This window comes from Anoplopoma fimbria, chromosome 7, assembly GCF_027596085.1.
Source record: "Anoplopoma fimbria isolate UVic2021 breed Golden Eagle Sablefish chromosome 7, Afim_UVic_2022, whole genome shotgun sequence".
NCBI classification, from domain to species: domain Eukaryota; kingdom Metazoa; phylum Chordata; class Actinopteri; order Perciformes; family Anoplopomatidae; genus Anoplopoma; species Anoplopoma fimbria.
Window position 1 is genome coordinate 15,706,466 of NC_072455.1, and position 16,438 is coordinate 15,722,903.

The 16,438-nt window shown below is 40.0% G+C and overlaps 1 protein-coding gene across 3 annotated transcripts in view; it reads left to right on the forward strand.

The window, feature by feature from the left end:
- Window positions 1-5,055: 5,055 nt before the first annotated feature.
- Window positions 5,056-16,438, forward strand: part of pcxb (pyruvate carboxylase b) — a 269,858-nt gene continuing 258,475 nt past the window's right edge. Inside the window, exons 1-2 of one of the 3 annotated variants that reach the window (XM_054600910.1) lie at window positions 5,056-5,233; window positions 15,365-15,501. In XM_054600910.1, coding sequence (XP_054456885.1) covers window positions 5,232-5,233; window positions 15,365-15,501 — 139 coding nt within the window. In that variant the 5' untranslated portion in view covers window positions 5,056-5,231. Of the gene's footprint in view, window positions 5,234-13,811; window positions 13,901-15,364; window positions 15,502-16,438 lie in introns of those variants that run through there. The other 2 variants (XM_054600909.1, XM_054600912.1) reach the window with 2 other exon arrangements.

Genomic DNA, 16,438 nt, shown 5'->3' on the forward strand with positions numbered 1-16,438 from the left:
ATTGTAGTTAACCATCAAGGCAATATTTTGGCAGCCTCTACAGCGTCTGCTCAGAGAGTAGGCCTGCTAAGTTCAGAGTTGAGGTTAATATAGAAAATACAGAAGATAAACAAAAGCACACCTAAGGATGATTTGTGAAGACAAAAAACAGAAACAAAACAATCCTAAAAGATGCATAAACTGCATCCTGTCCAATCATTATTTAGGTAGTTTCAATTTCCAGTACTGACTGCAGAGTATGTCCTCTGTTCTCTGTCATGTTTACTTGCAATTAACCTGCACTATTTATTCGGTTATACTTCCATCTGCCTGCTCAGGTGCATTTCTCAAGGCGGTGCAAACTCTTTTGTTCGATATCTTTATGAGTGTTACTGCCACTGTGATAGTGATAGCAGTGTTTGTATGTGTGTGTGTGTGTAGTGTATACGTCTCTTTGTTCATGCTCATAATGTGCCACATGTCCTTCAAGGTATCCTTTTTTCAAAACCTGTGAGTAAGCAGGTCTGTGAGGTCTGTGAGTGTATGCAGGTCGCTGATAAAAGTTCACAACGGCCTATAAATGGATCCTCCCTCTGACAAAAGTCCACCATGTCTGGAACAGTTTTTCAAAGGATTATTTTATTATATAGAGCCTGAGGTGTGTCTAGATAATAAACATGCTCAAAGAATATCAGATTTACCGTCTTTTCTTGTTCTGGCGTCCACATCCTCCTGTTTTACTAGTTTTAACTTCCCATAGCTATGATACACTTTTAAGATATTGTTTACATGCTTTAATTCGAAAGTTTTTGCTTTGCACTGAGCAGGAAGAAATCAGAGGGGGATTGGCAGCCAGCTCCAGCCCCGAATGCTGGGCTTTTTTCAGTGAGCACAAGCACGTAGATAAAGGGGGAGAGGGAGAACAGACCAATGGGGTGAGGGAAAGAGGGGAACGGCCAGAGAATAAACAGAGAAGTGACTGAGCAGTGGCCATTCACCTATTCATGGAGAGCAGCTCTTTGCCAGTTCACTGAGCTCATGCCCTCCACCACAACCCATCCCCACTTTCTCTCATTTGCTGCTTTTCCTTTTTTTCCCCCACAAGGCAAGAGTGGTACAATTAAACAAAAACAGCTTTTTCAGTTATTCCACTGTCGGACAAGAGTATAACGCTTAGGAAACAACACTTTTTACCGTCATAAGGGGAAGTATTGTTGACAATGACTGTGTCTAACTGGTTGGACAGCTAATGTAAATTCTAATCCAATATATTATCTTATTCCTTCCAGGAAACTCAAACTTAAGTAATACCAGACTGCATGTCCAATTTCAGGAATGTCCTCTTTTGGCACATTACTGCACAAATACGAGGCTAGCAGCACGTTTGTCCTCATCTCTCTGAGAGGTAGCCTACTATGTAAAGACTGCTAAGAGAACAAACTAGCGGTCATTTAGGGACACAAAGAAAAATTGCTGAACTGGAAAAGAAAGCAGTTCGGAGTGACATGAAATTACTGTGAGACTTGACGTAATGATTAACTCTCTTTTTACTTTTGGATGACAGGACTTCATCTCCCGGAGAAGAAAGTCGGATGATATGAGAACTCGCTTTGCCCTCCTTGGACAAATGAGTGTGTAAATGAGGTTTTGTCGCTCGTGAGATACTGTACATGGGGGCCCACTGCTGTCATTGACACAGTTGGAGGTTGGGCCCTGTTATGTAATAGTTGGCACAGCCGTTACATTATTATAGGAAACCTGGAACTTTAAAGTGTATTCACAATGCCTCTGCTGCGGACACTTGATGTCTTGTCGCGTGGATAGCATCTGCAGAGGCTATGCAAGGCTTAATATGTGGTAGTAGCTGCACTCATAGTTTGGTACATGCAGGAGCCTCTATGGTGGTGTTCTCAGCTGACTTATTTGCATTACCAGGTCAGGCACTGATTGCTTTTGTTTTAGTTTATATAGTGGCTTGTTTTGCATTTGTATTTCTTATTCAGGAACAGGCAGCAAAGCTACATTAGCTTTTTAGAAATCAGTGTCATAGGTGAACACTGTTTTAAGGGCCCCTGGAAGAGCGAAAGGTCACTTGGATGGTAAATATTGACCCTCACCAAATACCCTCTGACAATTGTGCACCCTTTTAAGTATGTGAAATGACAACGGTATTAATGTTGAGAGTCTGTTATGTGGGGAAGGTGCCCCATAAAAAATCTTATTAGCTGGGTCGATTGTGGCCTAGCTACACTCCCACTGGTGATGGGACACATGCTCATGGTGGTTGGCCCACTTGGCATGACTGAGAGCACATTCTGTGCTTCTACAGGAGGTGTGTGAGAAACTATGTGAGTATGGTAGTTATCACAACCTTTAAGAAAGAAGAGGTGTGTCAGCGGCAGGGAAGGAGAGAGAGAGCAGTATGATAAAACTTCACTGAAAGAGCGAGTGTGAGGTGATAGGAAAATAAATAGGTCAAAGTAAAGGGAAATCAAAGGACATTTGAACTTCTCCCAATCCTACTGCAACTAAGGTTAGGTGTACGTGTCCAACTAACTCTTTTGAATACACAACCGACCCCTGCAATAATTCTGCTTGATTTAAACACGTCCTCTTAGGAATGTCATTGACACAGACTCTGTTATCTCAAAGCGATAAGGGAACACACAAGGGTTGAGAAACAATGAGTGTGTACCTGTGTTGTGTGTGATTGCGTCTGCGCTTGTTATTAACTATTGTCAAAGAAAATTGATGTTCTGTTTTCCAGCTTCATGATGTGCAAATGTCTTCCTGACTTAACTGTCAACTTCATTGAAATATTATTCCTGATAATAAAGTGTTATAGGGTGTATTTCCCCTTTAAATGAGGGCAGGTTCGAGTGCTTATTTGCAGGTTAGAATCAGTATAAGAGTAAGGAGGTAATAAAATAATTGCTTTAATGCAATGTTCTCACAGTTTTGTCTGTGTAGTTGCATGGTTCTTGCGATGAAAGAACAGTAAACTATTGTCCACTTTACAAAGCAGGACTACAAAGAAGCATTTTGAGAGCCGGTAATCAAATCCCTTCCTTTTTAGCTGTTCCCTTTTTTTTTTCTTCCATACTGTGCACCACAATATTTACTTTAACCCCTCACTTCTCATCTCTCCTTTTCCTTTTCTTTTCATTGCGTTTCACTTTAAGTCTCTTAATGAGGAGTTTACACAGTCCAGGATAAATGTTTAGAATCAAGTTAATATCGGCCATTCTGTGCACAAAAGTATGAACTCAACAAATATAGTTTTATGAACCCCAAGTAAATATTAATTCATTATTCATCTGTTATTGTTAAATGTATGCTTCTTGTTTTGAACTGCATGCTTCTCTGTAGAAAAAAATCCACAGTATTGCATATTCAACTGACCTGATATGCACTGAATAAAAGACTCACTATTTAGCAATGGATTGAAATCATGGAAGGGTGCCAACTGAACACTGCCTTTCCCCCTTTAATCAATAGCAGACATTTAGACTCATCAAAACATAAAAAGCACAAGTTTGACTTACACTATTGATGGTGCTGTATACGAGATTTGAGCATTTCTTATGCCTTGCAATGGATCTCAACATGGCGACAGCTGAGCCAGCGGGTCTGAGTTAACAGTGCTAATCGGGCTAACAGTGCAAACCATGTCAACAGTGCTGACAGACCTAACAATGTTTACTTGGGGGTCAACCGGAGAATGGGTGCTATGCTTCGTCGCCAACGTCGTCTGTCGGGATGGCAGTATCAGCTGTAGTCGCCGAATGAGCGCAGGGTTGCGGTGGGGCAGTGGGGCATGCTGACATGCACTGACAATGTACACACAGCCTGCCCAGCTATGTCAATAATACAAGAAGGTTGGAATACGAAACACACAGAGGGAGAGTGACTTCATTCCCTGCTCAGGTTTACATTAGTCCACTATGTCTTTACATAGCTGATAGTTATTTGCTGCTATATCAATGCTCTCAATCTCATTTGCACCTTTAATGAATAATAATAATAATAATTCCAAAAGTCTTAAATGATAATTGTCAACAGTAAAAAACATCATTGTGGATATCTATTTTCTTTATCACTGAGGACAAATTTAATTACAGAAATCTGAAAGATATCAAGCTATTTAATGTTTAAGTTTATTTTTTAGTAGTACAATCAAAGTTGTAGATATCTTGATATGCAATAAAATGTCTAAGTAAGAATGTGGATATCTTTAAATACCATACTAGAGACACATTACATTACAGTCATTTAGCAGACGCTTTTATCCAAAGCGACTTACAATCAGTAGTATATTACATATCATTCACCCATTCACACACTGATGACAGGCTACCATGCAAGGTGCCACCATCAGACTCTAACTAACATTCATGCAACATCCAGTCCACACCGATGGCAAGCCTTCGGGAGCAACTTGGGGTTAAGTGTCTTGCCCAAGGACACATCGACTGCCGAAGCCAGGTATCGAACCACCAACCCTCTGATTGGAGAACTACCTTGCTCTCCACTACACCACAGCCGCCCCACAGACACAATGGAGCATACAAATATGACAGAAATACAAATATGACAGAAATGCTAGTATGGATATCTAAAATATAATTAGTGTGTATGGAATAAATGTTGGCCTAGCTCTCCCTAAATGGTGTGTTGTTGATTCTCCAGCTCTTTAAATAGTGGCGCTCTTTGCGCGCTGTCGTGCTCTCTTCTGTGATTGGCTGAGAGCAAAGGGGGGCGTGTCTGATTGCGTCATGTCAGAGAGAGGGATGAAAGCTTATGTGTGCGATAGAGAGAGAGAGAGAGATTATTAGGGAGTATGAGGCAGGCGCAGTAGAAGACTTCCATATCCACCAGACGGAGACAGACGGCGCCTGCTGCTAGCTCAGTTAGCCATAGTAGAAGACAGTTAGCAACTAGCTTCACAGTCCTAGCGCCTTTGCGTCATATGAGGGACTGAGCTAGTGCGTTTGACAGCGTGCGTGTCGACGCTTCCAGCTTCCGCTCGGCCGTCCCGAAGTCACTCCGTGTGTGTACCACTGTGTGTGTGTGTGTGTGTGTGTGTATATATAAACTCCCCTATCTCCCTCTTCGGAGCAGCAGCGTGTCCGTGTGTGTGGGGTTTTTAGCAAACGCACACATAAACACTCTGACAATCCACTGTTTACATTCGGTGTCCGGTTACCTGCCAGCGGATCCACAGCATTGACTGACCGCGACAGAGCACCAGCATGTGAGTATGTGATGGATGACATGTGTGCGTACGAGTATGAATGAGTCTTGTGTGTGTGTGTGTGTGTGTGTGTGGGGCTGTCATTGAGTGTCATTTGACTTAAAGACAAACTGTTCCCTTTTTCTTCCGGGACTGTCTGGATGGCTGCATGCGTGTTCTTACTTGTGTCTTTCTGTCAACGTGGTAGAAGATGTTCCTGGTGAGTCCTGTCATTGAAGCACCTTTTGCTACAGATAAAACAATCACAACATGTGTGTCTACCTGAACCAAATTGTGTGCATTGAAAACTTGTTAGGAAAGTGGTTTATTAACTTTGCTAGGTCCACTTTTGCTAAATTGTCCACATGAAAACTTTTTACTCCTCCATAGTAGAAGTAACCTAAGTGAGGTCAAAAGGCTCTTAGATTTATGATAAGCTTTTTCCAATGGAGTTTTGTATTAGTGTGAGCCTGCAGCGTGCTTCTGTCACGGATAACCTACTGTTACATTCACAACTTCGGAATGGATGATGAGGTAAAATCAAATGCAGATGTACATAGAAATCCTGGTATTTAAAAGAGTAGAAGGCACCGTAACAGGAACAACATTTCTCTTTTTATAGAAAGTCATAAATGTTTTTTTACATGTTGGAACTTGTACTTTGCTCAACAGGATTGTTTTATTGTAAGATTCACACCCAAGGAGCTTGTAACTGTGTGTGACATGGCCTGATTTCTCCCACGTGTTTTTCTGTATTGCAAAGATTCAGTCTTCACCTTTGAACTGCGCGCATGTGTATCTGTTGTGTCTGAATTTTTTGACTGTACAGTTTGTTCATCCTCAAAGCAACCTTTACTCTGCTTCAATGAGGGGTACATGCAGACCACCTGTACCATCCCGGAGCTGGTGGAGGCCAAGTGGGAGCGCTGAAGTGATGAAGCAAAGGACAGTTATTTACAGTTTGACACTAAATCCTACAGCAGGGATGTGATCAGCAGGTAGAAAGAGGCTGTAGTCTGCTTTTTGTTGTGGCCCCATTAAAGTGACTGTATTGGCCTTGGGTGCTTGATGGACATGTGCCATTCACTCATTCACCTTGATGTTATTACTTGTTGCAGAAGTGCCAAGGTAATGGACTGAAAATGTTCAAGGCAACTGGGACACATCCATCATAGTTTGATGACAATGATACAGAGGATTCGGTGCTCCCTTTTTCATGAACTTACATTCCACATCATAAATCTCTAAAGATGGCCTTTTGTGTTTTTTTCCCCCACAAATTTCTTACCTGAATACTTGGATTAAAAAAATGACAGCCTTAAATTCCGGAGAAGCAATCGGACAGTTGAGCTGTTGCGATCGCAACAAAGGAATAAGACAAAAAGTATGCATGCTGCAAAATGTATTACAGCCCCCTTTGAGGTTACAGATAGATATTTTGACATGGACTCGCCATCCTCTCTCAGCAGTTTTTGTTCCCTCAGGGCCGTCAGCTAATTGGTTACCTGACCCCTTGTTATGTTTACCATGAAATGAAGGGTTGAAAAAAGAATGAATGCTTCCTGGGAAACACTGGACCTTCTCCTTTTCATACTGCCAGGGCACCATCCAACAAATATCTGATGAGTGGTGTAAGAGTTAAGAGTTGAGCGGCAGGTGTTAAACACAGACAGGGGGTACCAGGGGTGAGAATTTATAGCTGTGTGCTTGGCACTTTCACTCCAAAATTTACTTTCTAAAGGGCACGACATAAAGATTTTTGTATACTTTGTCAGAGCTTTGCTGAAGTGTTCGGTCGTGTTTGGGTGAAGCACTGCCAGTAGTGCATCTTTCTATGCTTGTAGGCATGAATAAAATGACTTCTCCATTACATAAAACCTTCAGCTTCTGCTTCTCTCAAGGTTTTGTGAGGTCAAAGCAGTGATATGAAACTTGAGAAGCTCCCATGCTCTTTGCAGCCCCTCACCTACATTAGCATACAAGAACTACAACCTATACAAGAAATGTCCAAGTGTTTAAAACCAAGTACACATGACCCCTCTTGGTAACCTCCAGTTATCAAGAGAGCAAAAGTTTTCACAGGCAATTTCATATGCAGGCAGGTGAATCCAAAGCAAGCATTTTAATCAAAAATTGACATTTTAAGATTTTCCTTTTTTACAGAGGAAGTAGGATTTGGCAAAATGTAGCCCATAGACTGGTGTAAGGGTTTTATGGGACATTGCCCTCTCACCCTTTTCCTTTACAGTCAATAACTTTCTCCTTTACAAAATGTAAAGACTTTTCTTGAGCAGAGAATCTTTATATACATCACAAAAAAGACAAAGAAATGTCCACGTTAAAAAAAGAAATACTTTCCTGATTTCTGTTTTACTATGCAAAAGCACAGTAAATATGTGAAAAAGGCTCTAGGGCAACAGCATGCACTTTCAAATTCTGTAGGAAATCTTGTGTTTCTCCTAAAGGAGCAGCCTGCAGCAGCAGCAGCAGCAGGAGGCTGGGGCATCTTGTTGACGCAGCTGGTAAAGGGGCTGTGTGACAGTGAAAGTCAAGAGCAGGATGCAGCAAGTTCATTTGGCTCCAATAACCCTGTCAATGTACCAGGAATTGGAGTTTGTTACAATTATTGTTGTATTTGTTAATGTTGCTTGGTTCAAATAAGTAACATCTACTGTTTATTTCTATTGAGAGAGTTAAAACTTGGGAAATCAGGGAAATGTCTTTTGAATGATTGATGATTTAAGGAAACTTGGTGAGTTTCCCAGACTGCTTGTGAATTCGAACCCACGTTCTACCTTTCGACTAGCTCGATAGTCTAACCTCAATGCCACCGCTCCCACTATTTAGTCACAAGCATCTGTTTTGTCTACACCAACCTTGTTCCTGCTGTCTGAGCATGTCTTGTTGTTGATAACTGGCAGCTCAAACCAAACTCTTCTGTGCAAGTAATGCACAGAACAGATTTCTTGTTACTGACAATCTGGCTTGTACTATTTGACTCAGTCTATTACGGCATAGTCTTGGAAAGGCTGTGACTTAAGTCATTTTTAAATAGGACCTTTAAGAGAATGACATGAGAGCAGAAGCTGATCGTTGCTGATGTACCGTTTTGGTTTGTTAACATTTTAAACTTTTTAATGGAAACACTGGAAATGATTGCAAACAGCAGAGAAGGAATGATGCTGTTTGGCTGCAGTGAGTGTAAGGACAGTGATGGAGGTTAATGACAGTAAACTGTTTGATGAAACACTATAATTAGCTTAGTCCACAGCTTGGTGGACTACTGTTGTTTGCCCGCTCTTACAGTTTATGTTTACAACCCTGCCCATGCTATCTCTCCTGGCTGCCCCTCCCTGCCCTCAGGTGTCTTATCAAAGCAATCTGCACTGTATTTTCTGTATCCTGTATGTCTAACCTAACCTGAATATATGTCAAAATAGTAAAAATGCCTCGTCATTCAAACAGGAAATTTTGTGATGTTAAAAATTGTACTAGCTTTAAAGCAATTTTATTTATTTATTTTCCTGCATTTTTCCGTGTGGCAAAGCTTTTCTGTTTATCGTGATATATTCTTCTCCCGGCTCCAGTTTTAATGTTGGACAAGGAATACCAATTATCCCAGGGATAAAGTTTAAAGTGACAGATGCATCTCTAGAAAGCCATTGTGTGCTCCCTGCTCTTATGCATGATGCAGGGGACATCACAGCGAAGGGGCCACCTCGATAGAATATCAATGTACATTTATCTTAACTCCTTGACAGTCCTGTGTTTTCGGAAGGCTGTTCCGTGCCCAACACTATAATACTCACCCTTAGTCATAGAGATAGTGTCATACACTAAATGAAGGCTTTTCTCTGAATGATCCGACGGTTGCTGCAAAGGATGAGAAAAGGTAGATCCTCTGTTATTGCAAAAATACTGTCAGATAGCCATTTGCTGTTTTTGCCCCATGATCAGTCAATTAGGGCAAAGTTAATGCAAGACTTATGTGTGTCTGTGTGTCACAATATCAGCGGCCGTGTGCGTCAAAACAGAACAGAACTTTGATCTCCAGGTTAATGTATGAACCAGAAATCACTTCTGTTCTTTCAAGCCTCCCAACACACAGGCTGTGCTCAGTGACCTATGACCTTTAAGGTTAGACAGAGGATTGTCTGATGTGTGTTGTGATTTAGCTGTGCTGTCAGACAGATATACACGTGAGTGTGAGTGTGAGTGTGAGTGTGAGTGTGAGTGTGAGTGTGAGTGTGAGTGTGAGTGTGAGTGTGAGTGTGATTTAGAGACAGGACAACAGAGAGAGAGAGGGGTCAGAGAGTTAATTTGGCGTAAAACGTCTACATTCCATTTACCGGTAGTCTTCCCAACTATAATTTAATTCAGTGCTTGTTTTGTGTTCCAGCAGATTGGAAACTGATCGTAGTATTTAGGATTGAGACGGGGAGAGAGGTTGTACAGTAAAGTCACAGTGGTCTGCCCGTAAGAAGATAGTCAAACATAGTGTGGTTTGTGTCAAATAGCATATTGTTGAGAAACAGCCAAGCCTTGAACAGAAATTAAATTTAGTGTGCCTCTAGGACCAAAATATAGATTTTTGTCCTTCTGAGTTGATACAACAAATATGACAAATATTTGACTTTTTCTCACCGCTGAAAAGGAGATTTCAGATTAAGTCCTAAACATTTGCAACAATGAGGGGTCTGTAACTGCCTTCCAGCCTCCAGATTGAATCTTGTGTAACTAAATGTTACTGCTGAATAACTTCAACCAGACTTCTGCCCCCCTGGATTGAATAGTTTCTGTTTCCTGGGAAGCAGCCGGAGCTGTGGAGCTCCATGATCACAGCTACATAACTCTTTCAAAGAGATATTTTAGTACCTGTGTGGTATCTTCTGTGAAACTGAGGTGAATTATTGTCTGAATAGAGCAGGTTTGATGTGGGATGGATTGTTCATATCTGAAAAAGAAGACAACCCCTACTATCCCTATTTATTCTTTTTTAGACTCAGACAAAGACAAAGGTCACATTCTGTTACACAGACAATAGGGACCTTTTGTAGGGTCTGTTAGGGAAACTTTGCCACAAGGTTGTAGCTTTAACATATCAGATAGATGCTACTTGACAGATATTTATGCTTAGGATTAGTTTGTCCTTTTTTATCAGGAATTCTTGATGCTCGTCACGTAAAACAAGTGCCTTACATTCAGATAAGCTGCGATATTCATCTGATAAAACTGCTCAGTAAAACTGATGCCTTTCAAAATATATATATATATAAAAAAACCTTCTATAAAAGGGGATGTGTAAAGCATTTCTGATTATACCAAAATGAATAGGGACCTGCATGAATAATGCCCGTGTAGCTCACTGTGAAGCACGGGACCTGATCCCGATGTAATCCATCTGAGAGAGCTTTCCTTTGTGAGAGTTGTGTGTGGATAAAGCCAGAACAGTTATTTGGATGACTTTGATTTTCTGTTACTGTTGATGTAGCTTTTTTCTGCAAAAAAAAAAATACAGTGAACACAATAATGCAATCCATGAATCAATCACCTTTTGTATCTATGTATCAGTGAAGGTTACACTGCTGTTTGTGTATCAGCAGTTTGAACAGAGTGATTGAGTCATGTCGATCATCAACTGATATCCTCTCTGTGTGTTTGTCAACAGTCACAATTTAGAGCCGTAAACTTATCAGTCTTATCAGATAGCATATCAGGATTAAAATACATTGACTGGTCAAGCTGTGTCTGCTCAGCACTACATATTATAGCCACTGTCGTTGAAGTGGCAGTCACTAAAGCGGATGATAAGGTGGATATTGATGGCAGTAATTACTATCACTACTATCTTTTACAGTTGAAATGTGGCGCGTGATAACATAATGTTCATTCCTGCTTTATCAAGCAGAGCCACATGGATTGCAATTGATGCGTTATTGCATTTTTTTAAGTAATATTGAGTTTTCTTGTAGTAAAAATACGTGATGCTGATGTGGACTGTGACGTGATCATCTGAGAGCATGAGCACTGAACTGTGAGTGGAGCCTGTTATTGATTGTCCATAGTCGTCCCCACTTCTGTTTGCTTTGTCTTTGGGAAAGATGATAGGATCAAACCTTTTTTTTTGCTGTTCCCTCATCATGTGACTGTGCTTGCCATGAGTCAACAACAAATGGAGATGTTTCACTGATCACATGGTCATTTGTTGTGGCTTAGTCAGAATATTTAGCCAAACTTTTCATGTGAAGGCCAAGGTAGGAGGGTGTTATTATGAGAAGCGTTTATCTTCTTTACTTTATTTCTTAGGCTAAATCCTGATGAAGAACAGTTCTATTTCTGAAGCATTCACCAAATACACAAAAGGAGATGAACCAGCAAACTGACAATTTGGCGCAAAAACAAAATAGGCCACAAATTGTACTGCCACCGTGCAAATTTGACATTCCTTTCATTCCACAATTTAGACTCAAGTTTTGCCTCACTGCATTTTGGCAATGCGAGTCCGGTTAACAATTCTTATGGATAAGTAAGATGGGGATGAGATGACAGATACATATAGAGAGACGAAAGTGTTTGAAAAGGATGACCTCTGCTTTCTCTCTTTTCAAATCCAGTGATTTTAAACTGCTGTTTTTGTCTTATTCCTTTCTCGAAGTCTAACCTTTTACTATTTGGTACAGAAATTAGAGAGATAATTATCTGTCGCAATGACTTATTTGTAGTTAAAAAAACAACTATTAAATATTTTTTAAATATGATTCTTAGAATTTCTTATTTGTGGTCCTCTAGTCAGGATGTAACACCATTAGTGTAGCACCAAAGGTAGTATAAAGAGAAGTACAGAGAGTTTAATGTTAAGCTTCAAGTCGCCTGTTTGACATCATCACTGCAACTTTGCATAGAGAAATATCCCTGTCCCCAACATTCATTGAACTTTAGGAATGGCATCCTTCATGGTTTTGGGTTGTTTTTCAGTCTTCAGATCAGCTGTTTACAACATTGCACATGGATGGGACAATCATAACTGCCCACTATTTCAGGTCAGGAAGTTTCTCTCCACTGCAGGCCACAGTGTCTGGAAGATTTTCCATCTTTCAGGAGATCAAAGAGCATTTTAGATTACAGGCCACATCTTAAGTTAACCATCATCAGCCTCCATGCTGGTAATAGCTGAATTACATTTTCTGTAGATATCATTTATTACTTAAATCAACCCATGCTGGTGCTGTGACTTTATTTGTTATTGGACAGGTTTTTGCAAAATGTCACCTTTTTAAGGAAACGGATTAAAGGCTTGCTAGTTTCAATTTGACACCCAAAAATAATTTCTGCTTTATTGTAGTAAAGCAGATCAGCATTCATCTTGTGGTAGAACACAAGGTTATTGGCCAACATATCCACCTGCTTATACAGTATGTATTTATCAAAGACCATACCACTCATCCCCAGTTTAAAACAGATATACTTCACTGGTAAGAAGTTGTACCTCGGCTTTATTGGAGAGGTAAGTTTAATGTAGGACAAAGGTGTATGACCTGTTTTCCCCCTTTGTCTTGGCCTGCCCCTTTTCTGGTCTGCTGTTGTCTTCCTGTCTTATTCAGGCCTTGCGGAAACTGTATCTGTTTCAAAGAGTGACGCTGTTGCTTTTGTGTAGACGCAAGATACTGTTTCAGCCTGAGCTTCCACTGCACACAGTCTTCAGACGCTCATTAACAGTCTCAAAGAGGGTATTTGTTGCTTTTCGGTTCGCAGCTTATTCTTCATTCATTCAATTTACCAAGATGATAAGACACACATAATCATATAAAACTCACCTATCTACATTTTAGAAAGTTCTCACTGTAAAGGACATTTTGAGGAAAAAGATTACCTATGCCATCCAATCTGGGTGATCTGGTCTCTCATCAGTCTGTCCACATTCTTTACCCAAGTCCACCTATTCACCTGTTGCAATGTGAGGTATTGAAAATGCTTTGGCAGACATGTTTTTATTAGGTAATGAATAGTAGCTTTTTTAAAATTTTATTTATGCAGCTAAATTAGACTGAATTGTTTCACTTGTTGTTGTAATTAATTCCCCCATTATGCACTGAATAAACATTTAAAGCAGACCACCTGCTTCACACACATGAAACGGGTCAATTGAGCTATGCTGTTGTCTTTCGAATGCCATCATGTAGGTCATTGTATGGCTAGTTACTGTAACAGTTTGTACCGCACAGACATCACTGTTCATTATCTTTACATCTATTTAGGACACGTGTGGTAATTCACCTTGAAGTGAAACCCTGCAACCACAAGCAAGCAGGAAGTAGTTGTATAGAATGGGACTTCACTTTGGTCAAAGCATTATTCTTTTAGTTTGGTCCACTTTACCATGAAAAGTTCGGAGAAGACGCCGGCACTTGTTGTGATCAGATGCTCTTTAGATTAATGTCCAATTAAGTTCAAGTTTAGCATATGGCATTGGCAGTTAGTTGTGGTCACCATTGGCTGCACTGCTGTTGTTTGACCACAGTGTGGCAGCAAAGGACTGTCAGTGAGGTGTTGCCTCGTCATCAGACTAGAAGAAGAAGCCTCCACCTCTGCAGGCTCACTTATCAAACAGCTCCCACCAGTAAAGCTGTCTGTTTCCACAGAGTGAACGAGCCACTTGCCAGCTGGTTGGGAAGGAAGATAGGTGTGAATGTACGTGTGTACCTTTTGTGTTCTTGTGCCATTCACATGTGCTTATGGTGTTGGGAGCAGTCCATGTTTTGTTTGTGTGTTTTGTTGCCTCCGTCATGCGATATTTTGTTTGAGTGCAGTCCTTAAAATCAAGTGAGGGCACAGATTCTCAACTGAGACAGACTTTGGAGGATCTGGTTCAGTATGTAACATTAATACAGCCTGTTCCACTTTAATCACCATAGTTGCCGTCCCTGGTGACATTTATTTTGCGTTTTTGCATACATTTTTTTTTCTCTCTCCTACAATTGAATGTGCAAATGGGACTAATGGGGGCAGTCTGTATTTCTCAATCATAGTTTGTATGTTTGTATTTCTGTAGTAGTTATAAACTGTGCCTTCACTTCATTGTTTGAAGAAAAAAACCCCCACCACAAACACACCAGAAACTTGCTGTCTTTAATTGGACACAGCTGCAGCTGATTGTCAGCTGTTTAGCAGAGCAGCATGATTGGCTTTCTAACTCCCTCCTTCCATTAATGGAAATCATATCTTTTTTGGAATATGTTTTGATCTGACAGCTGTGAGCTGTTATTCCAAGATTTGTGTGACTTTACACTTTTTTTTGTTAGTTTCACTAAAATGGATATAAATGTGTGTTGAATGTGTAAACAAATCTATGTGCTATATTTATTATCAGAGACTACTTGTTTATCTTCTCCTTTTTATAATCAGATAATCATCATTGTTTTTTTATAAAAAATACAATATTTTACCAAAAGCTTGTATATCTAATAGCTTCTGACTCATATGTGGTTGAGTCATATTAATATATTGAACATCTTCTATACTCCCATTTTCCAAGTTACTAATCTGCAGATTTTATTTAAATTCTCTCTTTCCACACACTGTTATAGCAAAAGAAGTCAAGGACACAGTTCTCGAATTTTTCACTCATAATACATTTTCTTCCCGAGTACTGGAATTATCTAGGATTCCTACTAAATATCAGCAACCCCAATTAAACATTTCGAATAAAACCCCATGAAAGGTGCACGCAACCCACGGCAACAACTTAATGGGGCATGGCGCTTTAGTAGATTGAATCTCTCTAAACAGGGCTCACTCCTCTTGTTTAATCACTTTCAAAGCATTATCATCTTTTTCTAATTTTCCTTTAAGCGTTTTTCTTTTTTCACCTGAGAAACTAAACTAAGCAGATGGTTTCTTAACGGAGATATGAGTTTGAGGTTTTGGATGAGGCATTTTAGTTTAGTTTTTTTACTGGATTTAATGAGTTTAAGATAAATTGTTTACATATTTGACTGTTGGACATGATGTCACAAAAAAAATCTTTGTGTGTTTGTGCGAGTCTGTGAAAATTCACTTAAGTATTCCTCGCTCTGTCGCCTCTTCCCTTCTCTTAATGCTGTTGGGTGTATAAAGACATTGTGTATGTTTAACATTTTCTTTCTTTTTGGCTAGGATGTTGAGGTACACGGTAGTCCGAGGTGGCCTCGGCCTCCTGGCTGTGAGGAGGGCGTGTCTCTCCCCCCGCTTCAGCCACTCTGCCCCGCGGAGCGAGTATCGACCAATCAAGAAAGTCATGGTGGCCAATAGAGGTAAGACCACGTCCAGACAGAACTAATTCACCACTGAATAAGACGAGCAACTCTGACAGCACCATTAAACTCAAAACTGTTTCTTTTAATATGTTAGAAGAAAAAGTTAATACATTTACAATCTTCCCCAGGAAAAAGAAGAGACTCTCAGACTTTTTAATATTTAATGGCAATCATTTTACTTGGCACATGCTAATATTTAAGCACACATTGTATGTGGGTGGCTGCACAAGCTAGCTTTGTTTGCTTTGATCCTAAAGCACTCATTTCTTTTTTTAAATATTGGAATAAGAGGTGGAACTGCACCCACATCCTCACTGTATGCTAGGAAAATTTAGTTTAAGGCTGTATGTATTAATCAATTTAAATTTGTATGCATACATAACGTCACAGATGTTTTGTATTTATTTAAATATTACTTTTTTTGAAGGCTAAAAAAAAAATCATTGTGACCTGTTTTATTATTATAAAAAATATATAAAATTTTACCTCACAGAGCAAATTGAACTCACCAATATGCAAATATGTTTGTTTGTTCCTTTTCTAAGCTGCTAAAAAATGACCATCAGTTGGGTCTGGCATTGAGGTCTGAATGGAAGTTTAATTATAGAGAAGCAGAGTTTTCTAAACACTAAGCAGTCACCAGCACAGTTGTTACACGCCACGTCAGCATGACTAACGTGCTTTGGTAATCCATGTAATCAACAGAACACTGCCCATTAATGCTAATGCTGTCCAGAGAGGCTGTCAATGGGCAATTAAAGGGACTCTGCCAGGTGACGTCCAGGATTAGAGTTACAAATAAATGCATTGTATTTTAAATGCCTTTTCAGAGCCTCCCATTATGTTCATACCTGCGGACACATTGAAAGTAGTTGATTTGGTTCAGTGTTTCATTATTTCAGATTGATTGGTGCGTGGGTTTTCCAATACGATG